Below are 15871 nucleotides of genomic sequence, written 5' to 3'. Positions count from 1 at the left end.
CGATCTCCTGACCTCGTGATCCGCCCGTCTCGGCCTCCCAAAGTGCTGGGATTACAGGCTTGAGCCACCGCGCCCGGCCTAGTTGACTTCTTAACACAGCCCTTATGGATGTAAGTTCAGCCTAGTATAATGGTTCTTTAACAGTGGAAACCATTTTTAAAAGTAAATTTTGTGTGGAGCCCCAATCTACAAATAAGATAAAAGTGGAATTACTTTGGTTGAACTTTAATGGTTCAAGTTATGTGTAGAGCCCAGGACCGCTGGTATCTGGCAGTGCCCTTTCTCTTTACATTAACCTCTAAGATACTCCTGTGGTATCCTGGGGCTCTGTGGAACCTAGTTTAAATTTTGAAACCCACTGGTGCAGTATTTGGGAATCTGTGAACCTTTTTTAACATGTAGAAAACACCACACAACTCTTCTGTTTAGCAAGATGCATATAGAGACTCTGATAATTAATTTTGGTTTCCTGATATTGGCTGCCTCTGAGAAATATAGAGAAGAGGTACTACATGTCAAAGTCAAAGAACTCTTTTTTTGTAATTCTAATTGTTTTTTAAGGAAAGGCATATGCTTATAGCACTTGTGTGACTTTGAAAAAAATTATAAAAATAGAAAAAACAGGAAGCAACTACGACTACAGTAAAAGTTGGTTACTTTTTGAGGGTGGAAATATGAGCAATTCTTATTTTCTTTGTACTTTTCTACTGTTTTTTTTTCTCCCAAATTTCTTACAGATAGAAAAGAAATACAAATATTTAATACTTAGTATTAAGAAAAGGATTTCAAACTAGGGAAAATCTACTTGGGTCTTGGAGAAATAATTGTGAAAGCAGTTTTGCAAAGGAAATAGACTTTAACAACAAAACCCAAAACCAGTTTCTTGGTCATTTAGAAAGCCCTTCAGTTCTGCTGCATTGTCATTGTGGTCACTGTGTTTTCTATACCCCCAGGTGCCAGAACCTACGATCACCTCAAGAAGACACGGGAGGAAGAGCGCCTTAAACGCACTATGCTCTCAGAAGTTCTCCAGTATATCCAAGACAGTAGCGCTTGCCAGCAGTGGCTCCGCCGGCAAGCTGACATGTGAGTAATTACTCCAGGGTGAAGGAGGCATTTTTTTCTGGGATGCCTTGGCCTTAGCATGTATTTTTGGGCACCCTAGATGGCAGAGTAATAATAATTGAGTAGCTAGAAGAATTCGGAAATATTTTAGCAGTCCATCTCAGAACCAGTGGCATACTGACAGTTTTGAGAAACAACTGACCTCCTAGAATCAAACTTTACTACTTTGATCTTATTTTTAAAAATGAGTGAATTTTCCCCTAGCCTTCTACCCATGAGTTCAACCCTGTCTTCACACCTAGATTTTCACTGGAGAATCATGTTTGTATTCCTTCCCCTTGAGTGGTGTTAGTGGTGTTCTAGACTACAAGCTTTTCTTAACAAATCTGGGGAATTTTTCTTCCTTAGAACAGATTTTCTTTCCTGCTCAATATAGTGAGATATCTATAAAACATAGTTCAGTCTGTCTCATTACACTTCTTCAAGGTGACCTACCTGATAAACAGCACCCAGTCTCACAGGGGCTTTTGGAAATCACCTTGTTTGATATGACCTAAGTTTAAATTCCTCTTCTTTGTTGTAGTGATTCCGGCCTGAGTCCTTCCATTCCAATGGCTTCGAATTCAGGTAATTATTTCTCAGGCCAGAACAAGTCTTAATTGTGAAGTTTGCATCGTAGGGGTTATGGTGACCCAGCAATCTTCCTTCCTCTGTGGTGTCAGGGTGCTTAGACAGAATAATAGTAAACATCAGTATGTTTTCAGAATCTTCATGGCCAGACAGAGACTATCCTCAGAGTGAGAGTATAGAGACGGGAAAAAAGAACTTCAGAGAGGTAACTTATTTTACCAATGTTCATGAGCAGTTAGTTTACTGCAGTTGTGTCTACCATGAATTTTGAGACTTATTTCACAGGAGATAAATTAAAAGCCTTCTATTTTATTATTTTTTATTTATTTACTTATTTTTGGAGACGGAGTCTTGGTCTATCACCCAGGCTGGAGTGCAGTGGTGTGATCTCAGCTCACTGCAACCTCTGCCTCCTGGGTTCCAGTGATTCTCCTGCCTCAGCCTCCCGAGTAGCTGGGATTACAGGTGTGTGCCACCATGCCTGGCTAATTTTTGTATTTTTGGTAGAGACACTTTCGCCATGTTGGCCAGGCTGGTCTCAAACTGACCTCAAGTGATCCACCCGCCACGGCCTCCCAAAGTGCTGGAATTACAAGCGTGAGCTACTGTGCTCAGCCTAAGCTTTTTATTTTTATATAACATGAGCAAAGAAGCATGTTACTTGCTAGAAACATAAGGATTTCTAAGTTGGAGACCTAAAGTATTTCTATTTCTTAGTTTACCTCTTTGAGTATGTCCTAGTTTGAGATTAGTATACCAAGCAAGATTAGGCCATATGCTATCTGATGATCCTTGGTGATAGGTAATCGATGACTGGGAATTTGGGGAGGTACGTACGTCTCAGTAGATTCAGGATCTAGGTCTCAGATTTGTCCACTTTAGGGACTTTTTTTTTTTTTTTTTTTTTCGGAGAGATGGAGTCTTGCTCTGTCACCCAGGCTGGAGTGCAGTGATATGATCTTGGCTCAGTGCAACCTCCGCCTTCCGGGTTCAAGCGATTCTCCTGCCTCAGCCTCCTGAGTAGCTGGGATTACAAGCACCTGCTACTATGCCCAGATGATTTTTGTACTTTTAGTAGAGATGGGGTTTCGACAGGTTGGCCAGGCTGGTCTCAAACTCCTGACCTCAGGTGATCCACCTGCCTCAGCCTCCCAAAGAGCTGGGATTACAGGCATGAGCCACTACGCCTGGCCACTTTAGGGACTTTTTTTCCCCCCATTTATTCCTTTACTTCAAGTAATTTTTTCTTAATATGGAAGGAAGAAAAAGGTAGTGTTTTAGGGGAGTAACCAAGACAGTGAAATCCAAGTTTTCTTTTGTAAGTTTCTTATTGCCAACACTCTGCCCCCAAAATCTAAATACAACTAAGTTAATACTGACTAATTAAAATGGAGGAACTGGGCCAGGTGCAGTGGCTCACGCCTGTAATCCCAGCACTTTGGGAGGCTGAGGTGGGCGAATCACCTGAGTTTGGGAGTTCGAGACCAGCCCTGACCAACATGGTGAAACCCCATCTCTCCTGAAAAAAAAAATACAAAAATTAGCTGGGCGTGGTGGTGCACATCTGTAATCCCAGCTACTCCAGAGACTGAGGCAGGAGAATCGCTTGAATCTGGGAGGCAGAGGTTTCAGTGAGCCAAGATGGCGCCATTGCACTTCAGCCTGGGTGACAGAGTAAGACTGTCTCAAAAAATTAATTAATTAATTAATTTAATTAAATGAAGGAACTGGCTAACATGATCATAGATTTTTGTTTACTGTGCCATCTGCACTGACTTGTTCATTGTTTATTTTTTCTTTTTCTGTGAGACAGGGTCTCCCTCTACTGTCCAGGCTGGAGTGCAGTGTGTGATCATGGCTCACTGCAGCCTTGAACTCCCCGGCCTAAGTGATCCTCCCAGTTCAGCTCCTGAGAGTAGCTGGGACTACGGGCAAATGCCACCAAACCGGGAGATTTTTTTTTTTTTTTTGGTAGAGACAATGTCTTACTATATCACCTGGGTTGGTCTTGAACTCCTGGGCTCAAGTGATCCTCCTGCTTCAGCCTCCCAAAGTGCTGGGATTACAGGTGTGAACCTCTGTACTCGGCCTCTTGTTCATTGTTTGTTCCTAGTCTGGTGTTAGCCTTTCTCACCCCTTACATTTAGGCTGAGGAGATCTCTTGCTCTCCTTTATGTTCTGAGTTCTTAAGGCATCTATGTATTGGAAGCCTGGCATCTTTGATTGTAGCCTAGCCTCTGGTGACTTTTGTGAGGAACCAAATGATTTTATCTCCCTTTTTGAGGATTTGGGATAATCCCTTATGCCTTTTGTTGATATAACAGAGAAGCCTGTTTTCCACCAGAGGAGCTTATAACAGTCCCTCCCGTTTCTCTGCCCCACTTGAAAAGCAACCTCTATATAACTTAGACTTTCTTTGCTTAACTCAGTCTATCCATTCCCAGCTGAACACCAATCCCTAATACACAACCAAAACAAAACCAAAAAAGTTTTGCTCATCAAGCTTCCCCTCCTGGCCAGTGACCTCCTACTTGGGTTTCTTTCTCAGGTATGTGAGTTGACCTCAGCCCCTGCTTTGCCATATAATGGCTCATTGTTCCTGTTTGTGGATTTTGCAGGTAAACAGGGCTACTTTGGAAGGAACAGATATTCCCTCACATAATAAAAAAGAAGGGCCTTTTGCTGGCCTAACAGTCTTTCTTTGATCTGAAGGCACACAGTACTTGGTTAATTACCATGTTTGCCTTGTACTGCTGGCCGAGTGGCAAGGATTAGGGAATGTCTGTCCTGCAGTTATTATTTCCATTCATCAGCTGTCAAAGCAGGCAGTGTGTGACCTTTCTTAACTGGATGACATTTGGGCATCAGATTTTAGAGTCTCCTACATGGTTAGGAAGAAATAGGTGATAGCCGGATATGGTGGCACATGCCTGTCTTCCCAGGTAGTTGGGAGGCTGAAGCAGGAGGATCACTTGAGCCAGGGAGATTGAGGCTATAATGAGCTATGATCACAACACTGCACTCCAGTCTGAGCAACAGAGTGAGACCCTGTCTCAAAAATAATAATAATAATAAATAAAAGATAGCTACTGTGGTGAGTAGTTATTTGATGCTAAGGTATGTGTGACTGTATGTGTATTTTAGCAGATTGTGGGTGATTCATATGCCCTGAATATGTAATTCATTTTTATTTTCAAGTGAATGTTCGGGTGCCCATGTTGCTAGCTAAACAGGCCTCAGGGAATGGGACAGGATTTCCTAAGCTGGATATAGTGAGCCTATACCTAGCTGGCCTGGCTGCACTAAACTTTTTAATACTTTATACATGAGAAATTATCACTCCTATTAAATCTATGCTGTTTCCTTTCTCTGTCTATAGGTAGACGGAGTGCACCACCCTTGAACCTCACTGGCCTCCCTGGCACAGAGAAGCTGAATGAAAAAGAAAAGGAGGTAACAAAAAGGAGGGGTCTGGGGGAAAGAGAATAGGGGCTGATTATTCATTGAGTTGTCATGAAAAATCCATTACAGGGTCAAACCCTTGTGTTTCATCCATCTAACATACATGCATAGCTCTGGTGAATCCTAGAAGTCCAAGAGCTAAAGAGGCGTTTGTGGCAGATTTCAGAGAATTGCTTACCTTGTCACCCTACCATCATTCCTCTTTTGGGGAAAGCACATGTGGTATGTAAATTACATAATAATAGCAACTATCATCTATTGAGCACTTACCATGTGCTACTCTACTAAGTGCTTTATGTAAATAAAATTAATTTTTTGTAAACCTAAAGTAACTTTTACATGAAAATAGGTATTTCCTATTAGAATGGCCACCTTGAAAAGTTCTATACTTATTCCAACAACATAATCATCATTTACGACATTTTTGTAAATTGTCTCCAGAGCATGTTTATAAACATAAGGAAAAGATTTTTACGTCATAGTCATGTTAATTTTGATTTTTTAAATTAATATTTTTATTTATTTATTTATTTATTTATTTATTTTGAGACGGAGACTTGTCCTGTTGCCCAGGCTGGAGTGCAGTGACACGATCGCGGCTCACTGCAGTCTCCACCTCCCAGGTTCAAGTGATTCTTCTGCCTCAGCTTCCCAAGTAGCCGGGACCACAGGCGCGTGCCACCAGCCTGGCTAATTTTTGTAGTTTTTAGTAGAGATGAGGTTTCACCATGTTGGCCAGGCTGATCTTGAACTCCTGACCTTATGATCCACCCGCCTCGGCCTCCCAAAGTGCTGGGATTACAGGTGTGATCCACCTCGCCCAGCCTATTTTTTATTTTTTTGAGACAGTCTCACTCTGTCACCCAGGCTAGAGTGCAGTGGCGCGATCTTGGCTCACTGCAACCTCTGCCTCCCAGGTTCAAACCATTCTCCTGCCCCTGAGTAGCTGGGACTGCAGGCGCACACCACCGCACCCGGCTAATTTTTGTATTTTTAGTAGAGACAGGGTTTCATCTTGTTAGCCAGGCTGGTCTCAAACTCCTGACTTCAGGTGATCCACCTGCCTCAGCCTCCCAAAGTACTGGGATTACAGGTGTGAGCCACTGCGCCCGGCCTGATTTAAAAAATTATGTGACCTACTTTTTCCAATTGCAATCATCAGACATGTCTTCATATTGATTTTATCTGTTTCTAAAATTTAAAGCCATCCTCATAAGAATCATCATCAGGAGTTTTCAGAAAACTGTGTCACATCTCTGAAGTGTGTTCCTCTTTTGGAGGAGCTCCTCTTTTGCTCCTCATATGCTCCTTTTATAATTCCCAAGGTCAGTTCCCCATCTCCCACCATATATCATTAGTTCAGTTCAGATAATAGTGAAGGGGTAGTGTTGGTCTTATTTTATCCACCAGGAACAGTAGGGATTAGTTTGGGAGTGGAAGGAAATGTATGTAGTATCTATGTATTGCTGAAGAAGGTCATAGGCCAGCCTGATTCAAATACCGAATGGCCTGGAATGTCAAGCTTTTTTTATCCTTACTCACATAGTGGTGACCTCAGACTCCTCATTGCTGGATAATGTAGCAATTTTCTAGATTTTTAGCAGTTAAAGTTACCTCCTCTTAGCAAGGTCTATTTATCTCCTTTCCCTTTGAAGTAGGAAATGTAATCCCCAAAGCAGGGACTACTGCTTTATGCTGATACTAAAAACAATGTGATGTGCCCTTGAGAATCCAAGTATCTGTGCATCCTGCCCCCACTGTGCCCCATGGCTCTTCCCTGAGCATTGGTGCTGGGACTGTACCTGGGCATTTAGTGTTTGACTCCTGAATGAGCCAGGCTGCTCCTCAGGAGCACATATTTGTAAACTCTAACACACCCTAACACTGAGCCAGCTGGCATGTGCTAAAGGCTCTTCTAGCATCACACCCTGGCTTTCTCTTCCTGGGTGTGTGTCCTTAGGGAGCGTTCTCACCAGAGAGGAAGAGACTAAATGGAATGTAGTCCAGCCACCCATCAGCTCCTATAAATAGTTGGAGGTTGATGTCACTTTAAAAAAAATTTTGCTATACCTGCTGAATTAAATTACAAAAATGACAGATGTTAATGTTTATTAAATTTGCCATGTCTTGCAGCTCTGTCAGATGGTGAGGTTGGTCCCTGGAGCCTATTTAGAATACAAATCTGCTCTATTGAACGAATGTAACAAGCAAGGAGGCTTAAGACTGGCGCAGGCAAGAGCGCTCATCAAGATAGATGTGAACAAAACCCGGAAAATCTATGATTTCCTCATCCGAGAAGGATACATCACTAAAGGCTGAGGCTCCAAGGGCTTGGGATCAGAAGTCAGAAGTTTGGAATGTGGTGGGTCAAAGGACAGTGTGGGTGGGCATTCTGGAGAGTTTTGTTTTTCAGCTGAATTCTCATTGTGAAAAGAGGGGAAAGGACAAAGGAAACCTTAAGTTGTATTAAGTCTACTTTCTTCTCCACCCTGCTTTAAAACACTCCTGTTGTTGGTATTGTGCTGCAGAGTTGTGTGCTAGATAAGCTATTATTAAATGTGAGTGGGCATTCACTCCTAACACCTCTTGTAACTAAAAGAACCATAGTACGTACCTCACTTCACAGTGCTGGTAGAAATAGAACTAAACCACAGTCTTTAGTCCCAGGAGTCCAGCTCAGATCCTTATATTGTGAGGTAAGTTTGCTGCTTATCTGCCTTGCCTTCAAACACTGTGGACAGATTTAAAATAAAGAGAAAGGTTTTAGAGCATAAGAAAGCTCTCGTCTAAGAGTTTTCTAAACTGACTTTTTTTTTTTTTTGAGACAGAGTTTGCTCTTGTCGTCCAGGCTGGAGTGTGATGGCTAGATCTCAGCTCACTGCAACCTCTGCCTCCCGGGTTCAAGTGATTCTCTTGCCTCAGCCTCCCGAGAAGCAGGGACTATACAGATGCCTGCCACCACGCCTAGCTAATTTTGTATTTTTGGTAGAGACAGGGTTTTGTCATGTTGGCCAGGCTGGTCTGAAACTCCTGACCTCAGTTGATCCACCCACCTCGGCCTCCCAAAGTGCTAGGATTACAGGTGTGAGCCATCACGCCCGGCCTAAGCTGACAACTTTTATGAGTAAAGGGGAAGAAAATATCCTTATGATAGTCTTATCCCAAACTGCATCTTTAACTTCGGCCGGACGAGGTGGCTCGCCTGTAATCCCAGCACTTTGGGGGGCAAAGGCGGGCGGATCACGAGGTCAGGAGTTTGAGACCAGCCTGGCCAACATGGTGAAAGCCCGTCTGTACTAAAAATACAAAATTAGCTAGGTGTGGTGGCACACGCCTGTAATCCCAGCTACTCAGGAGGCTGAGGCAGGAGAAGTTCTTGAACCCAGGAGGCGGAGGTTGCAGTGAGCCAAGATCACACTACTGCGCTCCAGCCTGGGTGAGAGAGCGAGACTCTGTTTCAAAAAAAAAAAAAAAAATTTAATGTCTGGCTTTGTACTTTGCAGTCTGCCTGTCTAATCTGCAGTAGTCTTTTGAGGAGGTGGCACCAGATATAACATGTCTCTGTTATTTTTAGAATTAATTGATTAAAATGTTTTGCTATTTAATTTGTGGGTGTGTCAAATATTCTGGTAACTAAAATACACTTAAGGTGTTGGATGCCCACCCCATCACGCTGCACTGTCTGCTGTCATATGTGACCTGAACTCACCCTGTTCTTGCCCTGGGTTTCCCAGGATACCAAGCCCCTGAGGATGGAGATGATGCAACAAACCTCAGCTTTGCTTGGATTGAGACTTGAACCCTGATTTCTCAATGGTGAAAGGCTAGACTGCAATAAAAGCTGCTTTTAAAACAGAAGTAAAGCAGCTTTATATATGGGACTCAGTAGATAAGAGGGTGAGTAGCCCCACCACATGTAAAACTTGGTCTTCAAACCTTTCTACAGAATAAGAAGCCAAATTTATGATTATTTTGCTTCTGTTAGAAACAAAGTTGTATATAGAAATAACTTCGTCAGAATCTACACAAATCATATCGAATAGTTGACTGATTGTTTAATTCTTTCTACATTCAAATATCTAATTAAAATATTGTGTGCTTTGTTGGAAGCATCTGCACAAATTTTGACTGTTGTAAATATGCATGCAGCTGGGAAGGGATTCATCTAGGGGATGAGAAACGAAAAAGAGACTCTCAGGACCTGAGGGAATTCAAATAGAGGGCTTTGATTTTTTTAAAAGAATGACATGTGGAAATGATGGGTTTTTTTGTATAGTCATATCTCGTAGAAAACATTTTACCACTACCATCACCCCTAGTTAGTTGTGAAGGGATTGCCTCTTATCCCTGAAAGGTAACTCCTGTTCTGAAAAGTTGGGATGCATTAGACATCAGTGTTAGGTGATGTCTGTTGCAGTCTGAAGAGTCCTTAACCTTGATTAAGGAAGGCTTCCTGGGAGAGGTAGGCTTTTGGGGCCATTATATGATAGAGAAGAGAGAAAAATGGCAGATGGAAGTGGGAGACAGTTCCACACACGGGGTGGAGAATGATGTGGAGGCAGCAGTGGGTGTAAGGACAATGGTGCCAAGAGATTTATTTGGCTAGAACACAAGGGGCAGCTGGGTAGTCAGGAGTGGGAGGATGGTAGGACAGTCTGACAGAAACCTTGGAACCAGTTGAACTCTGAAAAGCTGATGGGAAATCATGAGGAAAATGGCATGGTTGAAAATAGTAATAGAAAAATAAGACCGAAGTTTTAAATGACTGGATTTTAGAAAGTAGGGTAATTATTTCTTTGGTATACTCAACTTTGCAAAGATACGTAGCATTGCATCCTTCCTGTTTGCTTCTAGACAGGGTTGGCCATAAACCAACTGCACTGATAGAGGTCTCTCCAGATTGTCTCAGAAGAGAGAGAGAGTTTACCCTGAAACTTAATGACATGAATAAGACCTATTTACTGAAATTTTTATTGCAATTTAACATTAAAAGTTTCTGCTGGAGTTTTATGCGTATTTTTCTCTCTTAAGTGGTGGGAAATAAAGAACAAATCTCTTTCCATGTTATGACTCTTCTCTGTGCTCAAAGACCAAGACTCTGTCTCTTGAGATACCAATTAATACTAAATATTCACAGTTTATCTTTTCCTGGGTCCTAGTTTCTTTCCTTTTATTGTTAACTGTCTTCACTTTCCCTGCTTTTAAAAATCTGAACTCAGTTAACCAACCAGTCATTGAAATCTTCCTCAGCTGGGGGTTAGCTGGAAAAGGGAGAAAACCAATGGCATTCATCAGTAACAACAAAATCCCAGTTTGTAAGTCATTCTAGCTTTAGGAAATATGTAGGTATGTAACAAGAGAAAAAATCTCCATTGAAGAATCAGAGGCCAAATTACACAGCAGTTTGGGAAAACTCACTCATAAATATGTATGAGTTTTATTATTTCTTTAGTAAACCCAACTGTGCAAAGCTTAATGCCTAGAATCCCTCCAAAAACCACTTTTTCACCCATCTTTAAGCAGACAGTGGTACTGTATTCTCAACAGCATTCTGGGGAACTTCACCCATTCATTTTTAAGAATACCTTTGTGGACATCTTCTAAATATACATTGCATTATTCTTGACAAAACAAAAGGGTTTTCTGTACCTTATATGCACCTAGCTTTTTGTTTGAATTTCTAAAAATTATATTTAAATAAAAGTTTGATTCAAGAGGTACTGCTGATCTGGAAGCTTTGCTTTCCTTGCCAGCATGCTTAGCCAAATGCAGCTAACCTTTCCCACATCTGCCAAAAAGGACCATCTTTGGAACACTGGGACGCTGCCATGTCTGTGGCTTTGTGTAGAAGAGTTGGCCAAGCTAAAAGATTTCTCTTTAATCAGACACAGGCTGGGTGCAGTGGCTCATGCCTGTAATCCCAGCACTTTGTGCGGCTGAAGCGGGAGAATCACTTGAAGCCAGGCGTTTGAGACCAGGCTGGACAACACAGCAAGACCCCCGTCTCTACATTGAAAAAAAAAAAAAAGCAAGCTGGGTATGGTGGCTCACACTTTTTGTCCTAGCTACTTGGAAGGCTAAGGCAGGAGGATTGCTTGGGCCCAGGTAGTCAAGCCTGCAGTAAGTCATGATTGTGCCACCGTAGCCTGAGTGACAGGGCAAGAACCTGTCTCTACAAAAAAAAAAAAGACAATACCTAGTCCTTTTGAGCCACATGTAAGTGAAACAGAAAAAGAGCAGGGTCACAGCAGCCTGAATAGTAATAGTCCTGCTGACATAGGCACTTGATTTGGGAGTGAGAACAATAGTGAAGAGCTTTTAGGCCGGTGGCTCATGCCTATAACCCCAGCACTTTGGAAGGATGAGATAGGCGGATCACTTGAGGTCAGAAGCTCAATACCAGCCTGGTCAACACAGTGAACCTCCTCTCTACTAAACATACAAAAATTACCCAGGCGTGCTGATTTATGTCTATAATCCCAGCCTCAGGGAGGCTGAGGCAGTAGAATCGCTTGAACCCGGGAGGCGAAGGTTGCAGTGAGCTGGGATTGCGCCACTACACTCCAGCCTGGGCAACAGAATGAAGACTCTGTCTCAAAAAAAAGGAAAAAAAAAAAAAGTGAGGAGCTTTTAACTAGGGAATTTGGAACCTAAGTAGCCAGTCCTTGAAATGTGCAACAGAACTGAAGTGTTAGTACGCTGCGCTTGAGGGGAACAAATGAACAGTTTCTGAAAGGTATGGAAAACCAGTCTCTGTGTCTAATGGCAGGGAATTCTTTTTCTGTTCATTGTTTGTTGCCTTGGCTTCCAGCAGTTAAGGTATACTGTAGTCAAACTGCCCTTTGATTTGATTGACTAAGCTACAAATCAGAGACATTATTTAAGGGAAAGATAAATGTCATGCATCTGCCATTACAATTCCTTTGTCACTTGAGTAGCTTGTTATGCACTGTGTACTAGGCCCCCTTCCCTGTTGACAGTAGGAATAAGGAAATGGAGATAGCACAGGAAGTTACCACTAAAGGGTTCGAAACCCTGAAAACTACAAAAAAAAAAAAATTATTTCACAGATGTAGCCCTGAAGGTCACTGTACTTACCCTTGTCTTTGAAAACTCTATAGTTAAATTTTGCCAGCCCAGACTTGGGCTGGATAATGGAGTCTGATGCACCTGTTTTCTACTTCAGAGCACCAGAATGGATTTTAGTGGCACCAAACTAATCATTTGGTTGAATTAACCTCCTGTTCTTAATCAAGCAACACTTTTTTCATCTTGGTCTGGTCTCCCCTGAGGCCGTGGGTGGCAAAAAACTTCCAGGTAGCTTATAATAATCCTGCCTTGGTCCAGAGTTGTGTTGAACAGAATCAGCATCTTAGGAAGTATGGAAAGGAGAGGGCCTCACAGTTGTTTTAAGAAACCAGCACTTTCTTAAGCAGAAATGCTGAAATGCTGCCATCGAATCACCCTTATTCAGTGAACTGACAGCTAAGTGCCAACTCATGACATTTCTAACATCTCTCTCCTATCGTTGGAAAGCTAGCTGCCAAGTATACTCTCCATTTCTGAAATTGTTCACAATGACCTGAGACTTACTTTATATTAAACAATATATAACTATTGATTTGGATCCCTCCCTCACCCTTCATCCTTCATTATCATCATTTAGGGAATTCCTTTAAAACAGAATAACATATTCAGAAGTTAAAAATCAATGGAGGGCAGGTGTGGTGGCTCACACCTGTAATCCCAGCACTTTGAGAGGCTGAGGTGGGCAGATCACTTGAGGTCAGCAGTTCGAGACCAACCTGGCCAACATGGTGAAACTCATCTCTACTAAAAATACAAAAATTAGCCAGGTGTGGTGGTGCGTGCCTGTAATCCCAGCTACTTGGAAGGCTGAGGCAGGAGAATCGCTTGAACTCGCGAGGTGGTGGTCGCAGTGATCCGAGATTGCGACACTGCACTCCAGCCTGGGCAACAGAGTAAGACTCTCTTAAAAAAAAAAAAAAAAGAGAAACAATGGAATTTGGGCTGTGGGCTCTTAATCATTTCTGATACAGTTACTACCAGAGATAACTAACTCCTAGACGGGGAGGGGGGGAATAATGCATTTGCCCAGTCGATGTCCCCTATAAGTAAACTGATGTTTTTATTTCAGTTTCTAATCTTTAGGAAGTTGTCAAAGATGAAAGGGCCAATTTTGGGGGTAATTTAATCGCTTTTCCCAAAAATTATTGAAAAAGAGCAAAAAGTTCAGAAATGTCTTGAAGACTCTAGCTAAGATGGAAGAACTGATTTGAACTTTTAGTAGCAGATGAGACAGCAGGATTCCGGCCCTGAGATCATGGTTATTTGCTTTGGAGAGGTGGCGTAACAGCTTTTCCACACAATATCCCTAGTAGGAGCCTCTTTTTAGTCTCTTTTTTTTTTTTTCCCCGAGACGGAGTCTAGCTCGGTCACCCAGGCTGGAGTGCAGTGGCGCCAGCTCGGCTCATGAAAGCTCCGCCTCCCGGGTTCACGCCATTCTCCTGCCTCAGCCTCCCAAGTAGCTGGGACTACAGGCGCCCGCCACCACGCCCGGCTAATTTTTTGTATTTTTAGTAGAGATGGGGTTTCACCACGTTAGCCAGGATGGTCTTGATCTCCTGACCTCGTGATCCGCCCTCCACGGCCTCCCAAAAGTGCTGGGATTACAGGCATGAGCCACCGCGCCTGGCCTCTTTTTAGCCTTTTTAAGGGCAAACTGCAGCTGATAAAGCCACTCCAGTGGAGGTAGAAGCATTTATCTAAGCTCTAGCCACATATAGGTGATAGGAATGTCAACTTCACCTGGCTGTCAACCTCAACAAGAAAATCTTGGCCTTGTTCTGGGCATGCATAGCTTCAGATTCAGGACACCTGTCAGATCTAAGATGGGCATGGGTTTTGATTTCATTTAATTTCAACTTCCAGTGATACAAATGGAAGATGCAAAGCGAAATGCTTTTGAGAGCAGTCTCCCAGGAGTGCCTCCGCCCCCAGCGACTGTGGAAAAGAAGGCGTTTGTGGGAGAGAAGGGTGGCTATAGACGTCATTGCATCATCCAGATCCCAGCTGTGACCTGGCTCAGAGTTTTCCAGTTAAAAATAACCATGGCTTACAATTGGGGGAAAAGAGTAAACTGTTGCGTCTCCATGGAAACTAGAAGTGTGTGTGTTGGGGGGTGGAAAAAGATTTCTAGCACATGTGGCAAGATGGGGTGGATGTAGGGATCAGAAGCTTAGAGGCCCTCTCATGAAAGCTGATAACCCTATTTAGCGTCCCGGATATAGCCAGACACTGCTCCAGGGCTCTGGAGACACTCTGCATCAAGGATTTGTTTACAATGATGTGTACATCTTGGGTCTGGTGAAGAATTAATTTGAGCCTTCTGACTTCCTGTAACAGGTTTGCTACTATTTGGCAAAGCAAAGAGCAGATGAGCAAGACTGTAGGTTAGATGTTGCCTTTTAAGCAATCTGGGAACCTCAGCTACCTTTCCATTCACATTCTGTTTTCTTAGCATATTCAGCACACCTTCATTTGCATATTCAGTAGCTTGGTATGATACATGTAGCAGTTTATAACTAGAGGGGAAGTCTCCAGGTTTTTGGGTGTGTTTGTACATTTACTCCCCTTCAGTAAGACCAGGTTTTCTTCTTTGTTGCATGAGCTTATGCAAAGCATCATTCAATAGCTTGTCTTTAACGGTAGGTCTCTTACCATTTCTGGTATAGTTACTACCACAGATAACTCCTGAGGGGAGAATAGTTCATGTACCCTTTCTTAAAAGGTCTCTTTAAATTTTTATTTTCTTCAAATACATTCTAGTTGTAAAAAAAATTGTTTTAAACACTCATTTTATTTTTATTTTTATTTTTTGAAATGGAGTCTCGCTCCATCGCCCAGGCTGGAGTGCAGTGGCGTGATCTCGGCTCACTGCAACCTCTGCCTCCTGGATTCAAGCAATTCTTCTGTCTCAGCCTTCCAAGTAGCTGGGACTACAGGCGTCGGCCTACCACGCCCGGCTAATTTTTAGATTTTTAGTAGAGACGGGGATTCACCTTGTTGGTCAGGCTGGTCTCGAACTCCTGACCTCAGGTGATCCAATCACCTCGGCCTCCCAAAGTGCTGGGATTACAGGCGTGAGCCACTGCGCCCAGCCATTTATTTATTTTTTGAAATGGAGTCTCACTGTGTCACCCAGGCTGGAGTTGCAGTGGTGCAATCTCGGCTGACTGAAACCTCTGCCTCCCTGGTTCAAGCAATTCTCCTGCCTCAACTTTCCGAGTAGCTGGGATTACAGGCATGCACCACCACGCGCAGCTAATTTTTGTATCTTTAGTAGAGACAAGATTTCACCATCTTGGGTCAGGCTGGTCTCCAACTCCTGACCTCAAGTGATCCCCCTGCTTCGGCCTCCCAGAGTGCTAGGATTACAGGCGCCAGCCACCTCGCCCGCCAAAACACCCATTTTAAAATTAAGAGTTTAGGCCGGGCGCGGTGGCTTAAGCCTGTAATCCTAGCACTTTGGGACGCCGAGACGGATGGATCACGAGGTCAGGAGATCGAGACCATCCTGGCTAACATGGTGAAACCCCGTCTCTACTAAAAAATACAAAAAACTAGCCGGGCGTGGTGCCGGCGCCTGCAGTCCCAGCTACTCGGGAGGCTGAGGCAGGAGAATGGCGTAAAC

At 43.1% G+C, this 15871-nt stretch overlaps 1 protein-coding gene across 1 annotated transcript in view; it reads left to right on the top strand.

The window, feature by feature from the left end:
• TADA2A (transcriptional adaptor 2A) overlaps positions 1 to 10219 on the top strand; it is a 70602-nt gene extending 60383 nt beyond the window's left edge. The window contains exons 12-15 of the mRNA XM_011953624.1: positions 954 to 1086; positions 1649 to 1692; positions 5075 to 5148; positions 7291 to 10219. Coding sequence (XP_011809014.1) covers positions 954 to 1086; positions 1649 to 1692; positions 5075 to 5148; positions 7291 to 7476 — 437 coding nt within the window. The 3' untranslated portion in view covers positions 7477 to 10219. The remainder of the gene's footprint in view (positions 1 to 953; positions 1087 to 1648; positions 1693 to 5074; positions 5149 to 7290) is intronic.
• The last annotated feature ends 5652 nt before the right edge of the window (positions 10220 to 15871 follow it).

This window comes from Colobus angolensis, unplaced genomic scaffold (genome assembly GCF_000951035.1).
Source record: "Colobus angolensis palliatus isolate OR3802 unplaced genomic scaffold, Cang.pa_1.0 Scaffold37, whole genome shotgun sequence".
Classification (NCBI taxonomy): Eukaryota; Metazoa; Chordata; class Mammalia; order Primates; family Cercopithecidae; genus Colobus; species Colobus angolensis.
This window is presented reverse-complemented; position numbering and strand designations above follow the sequence as displayed.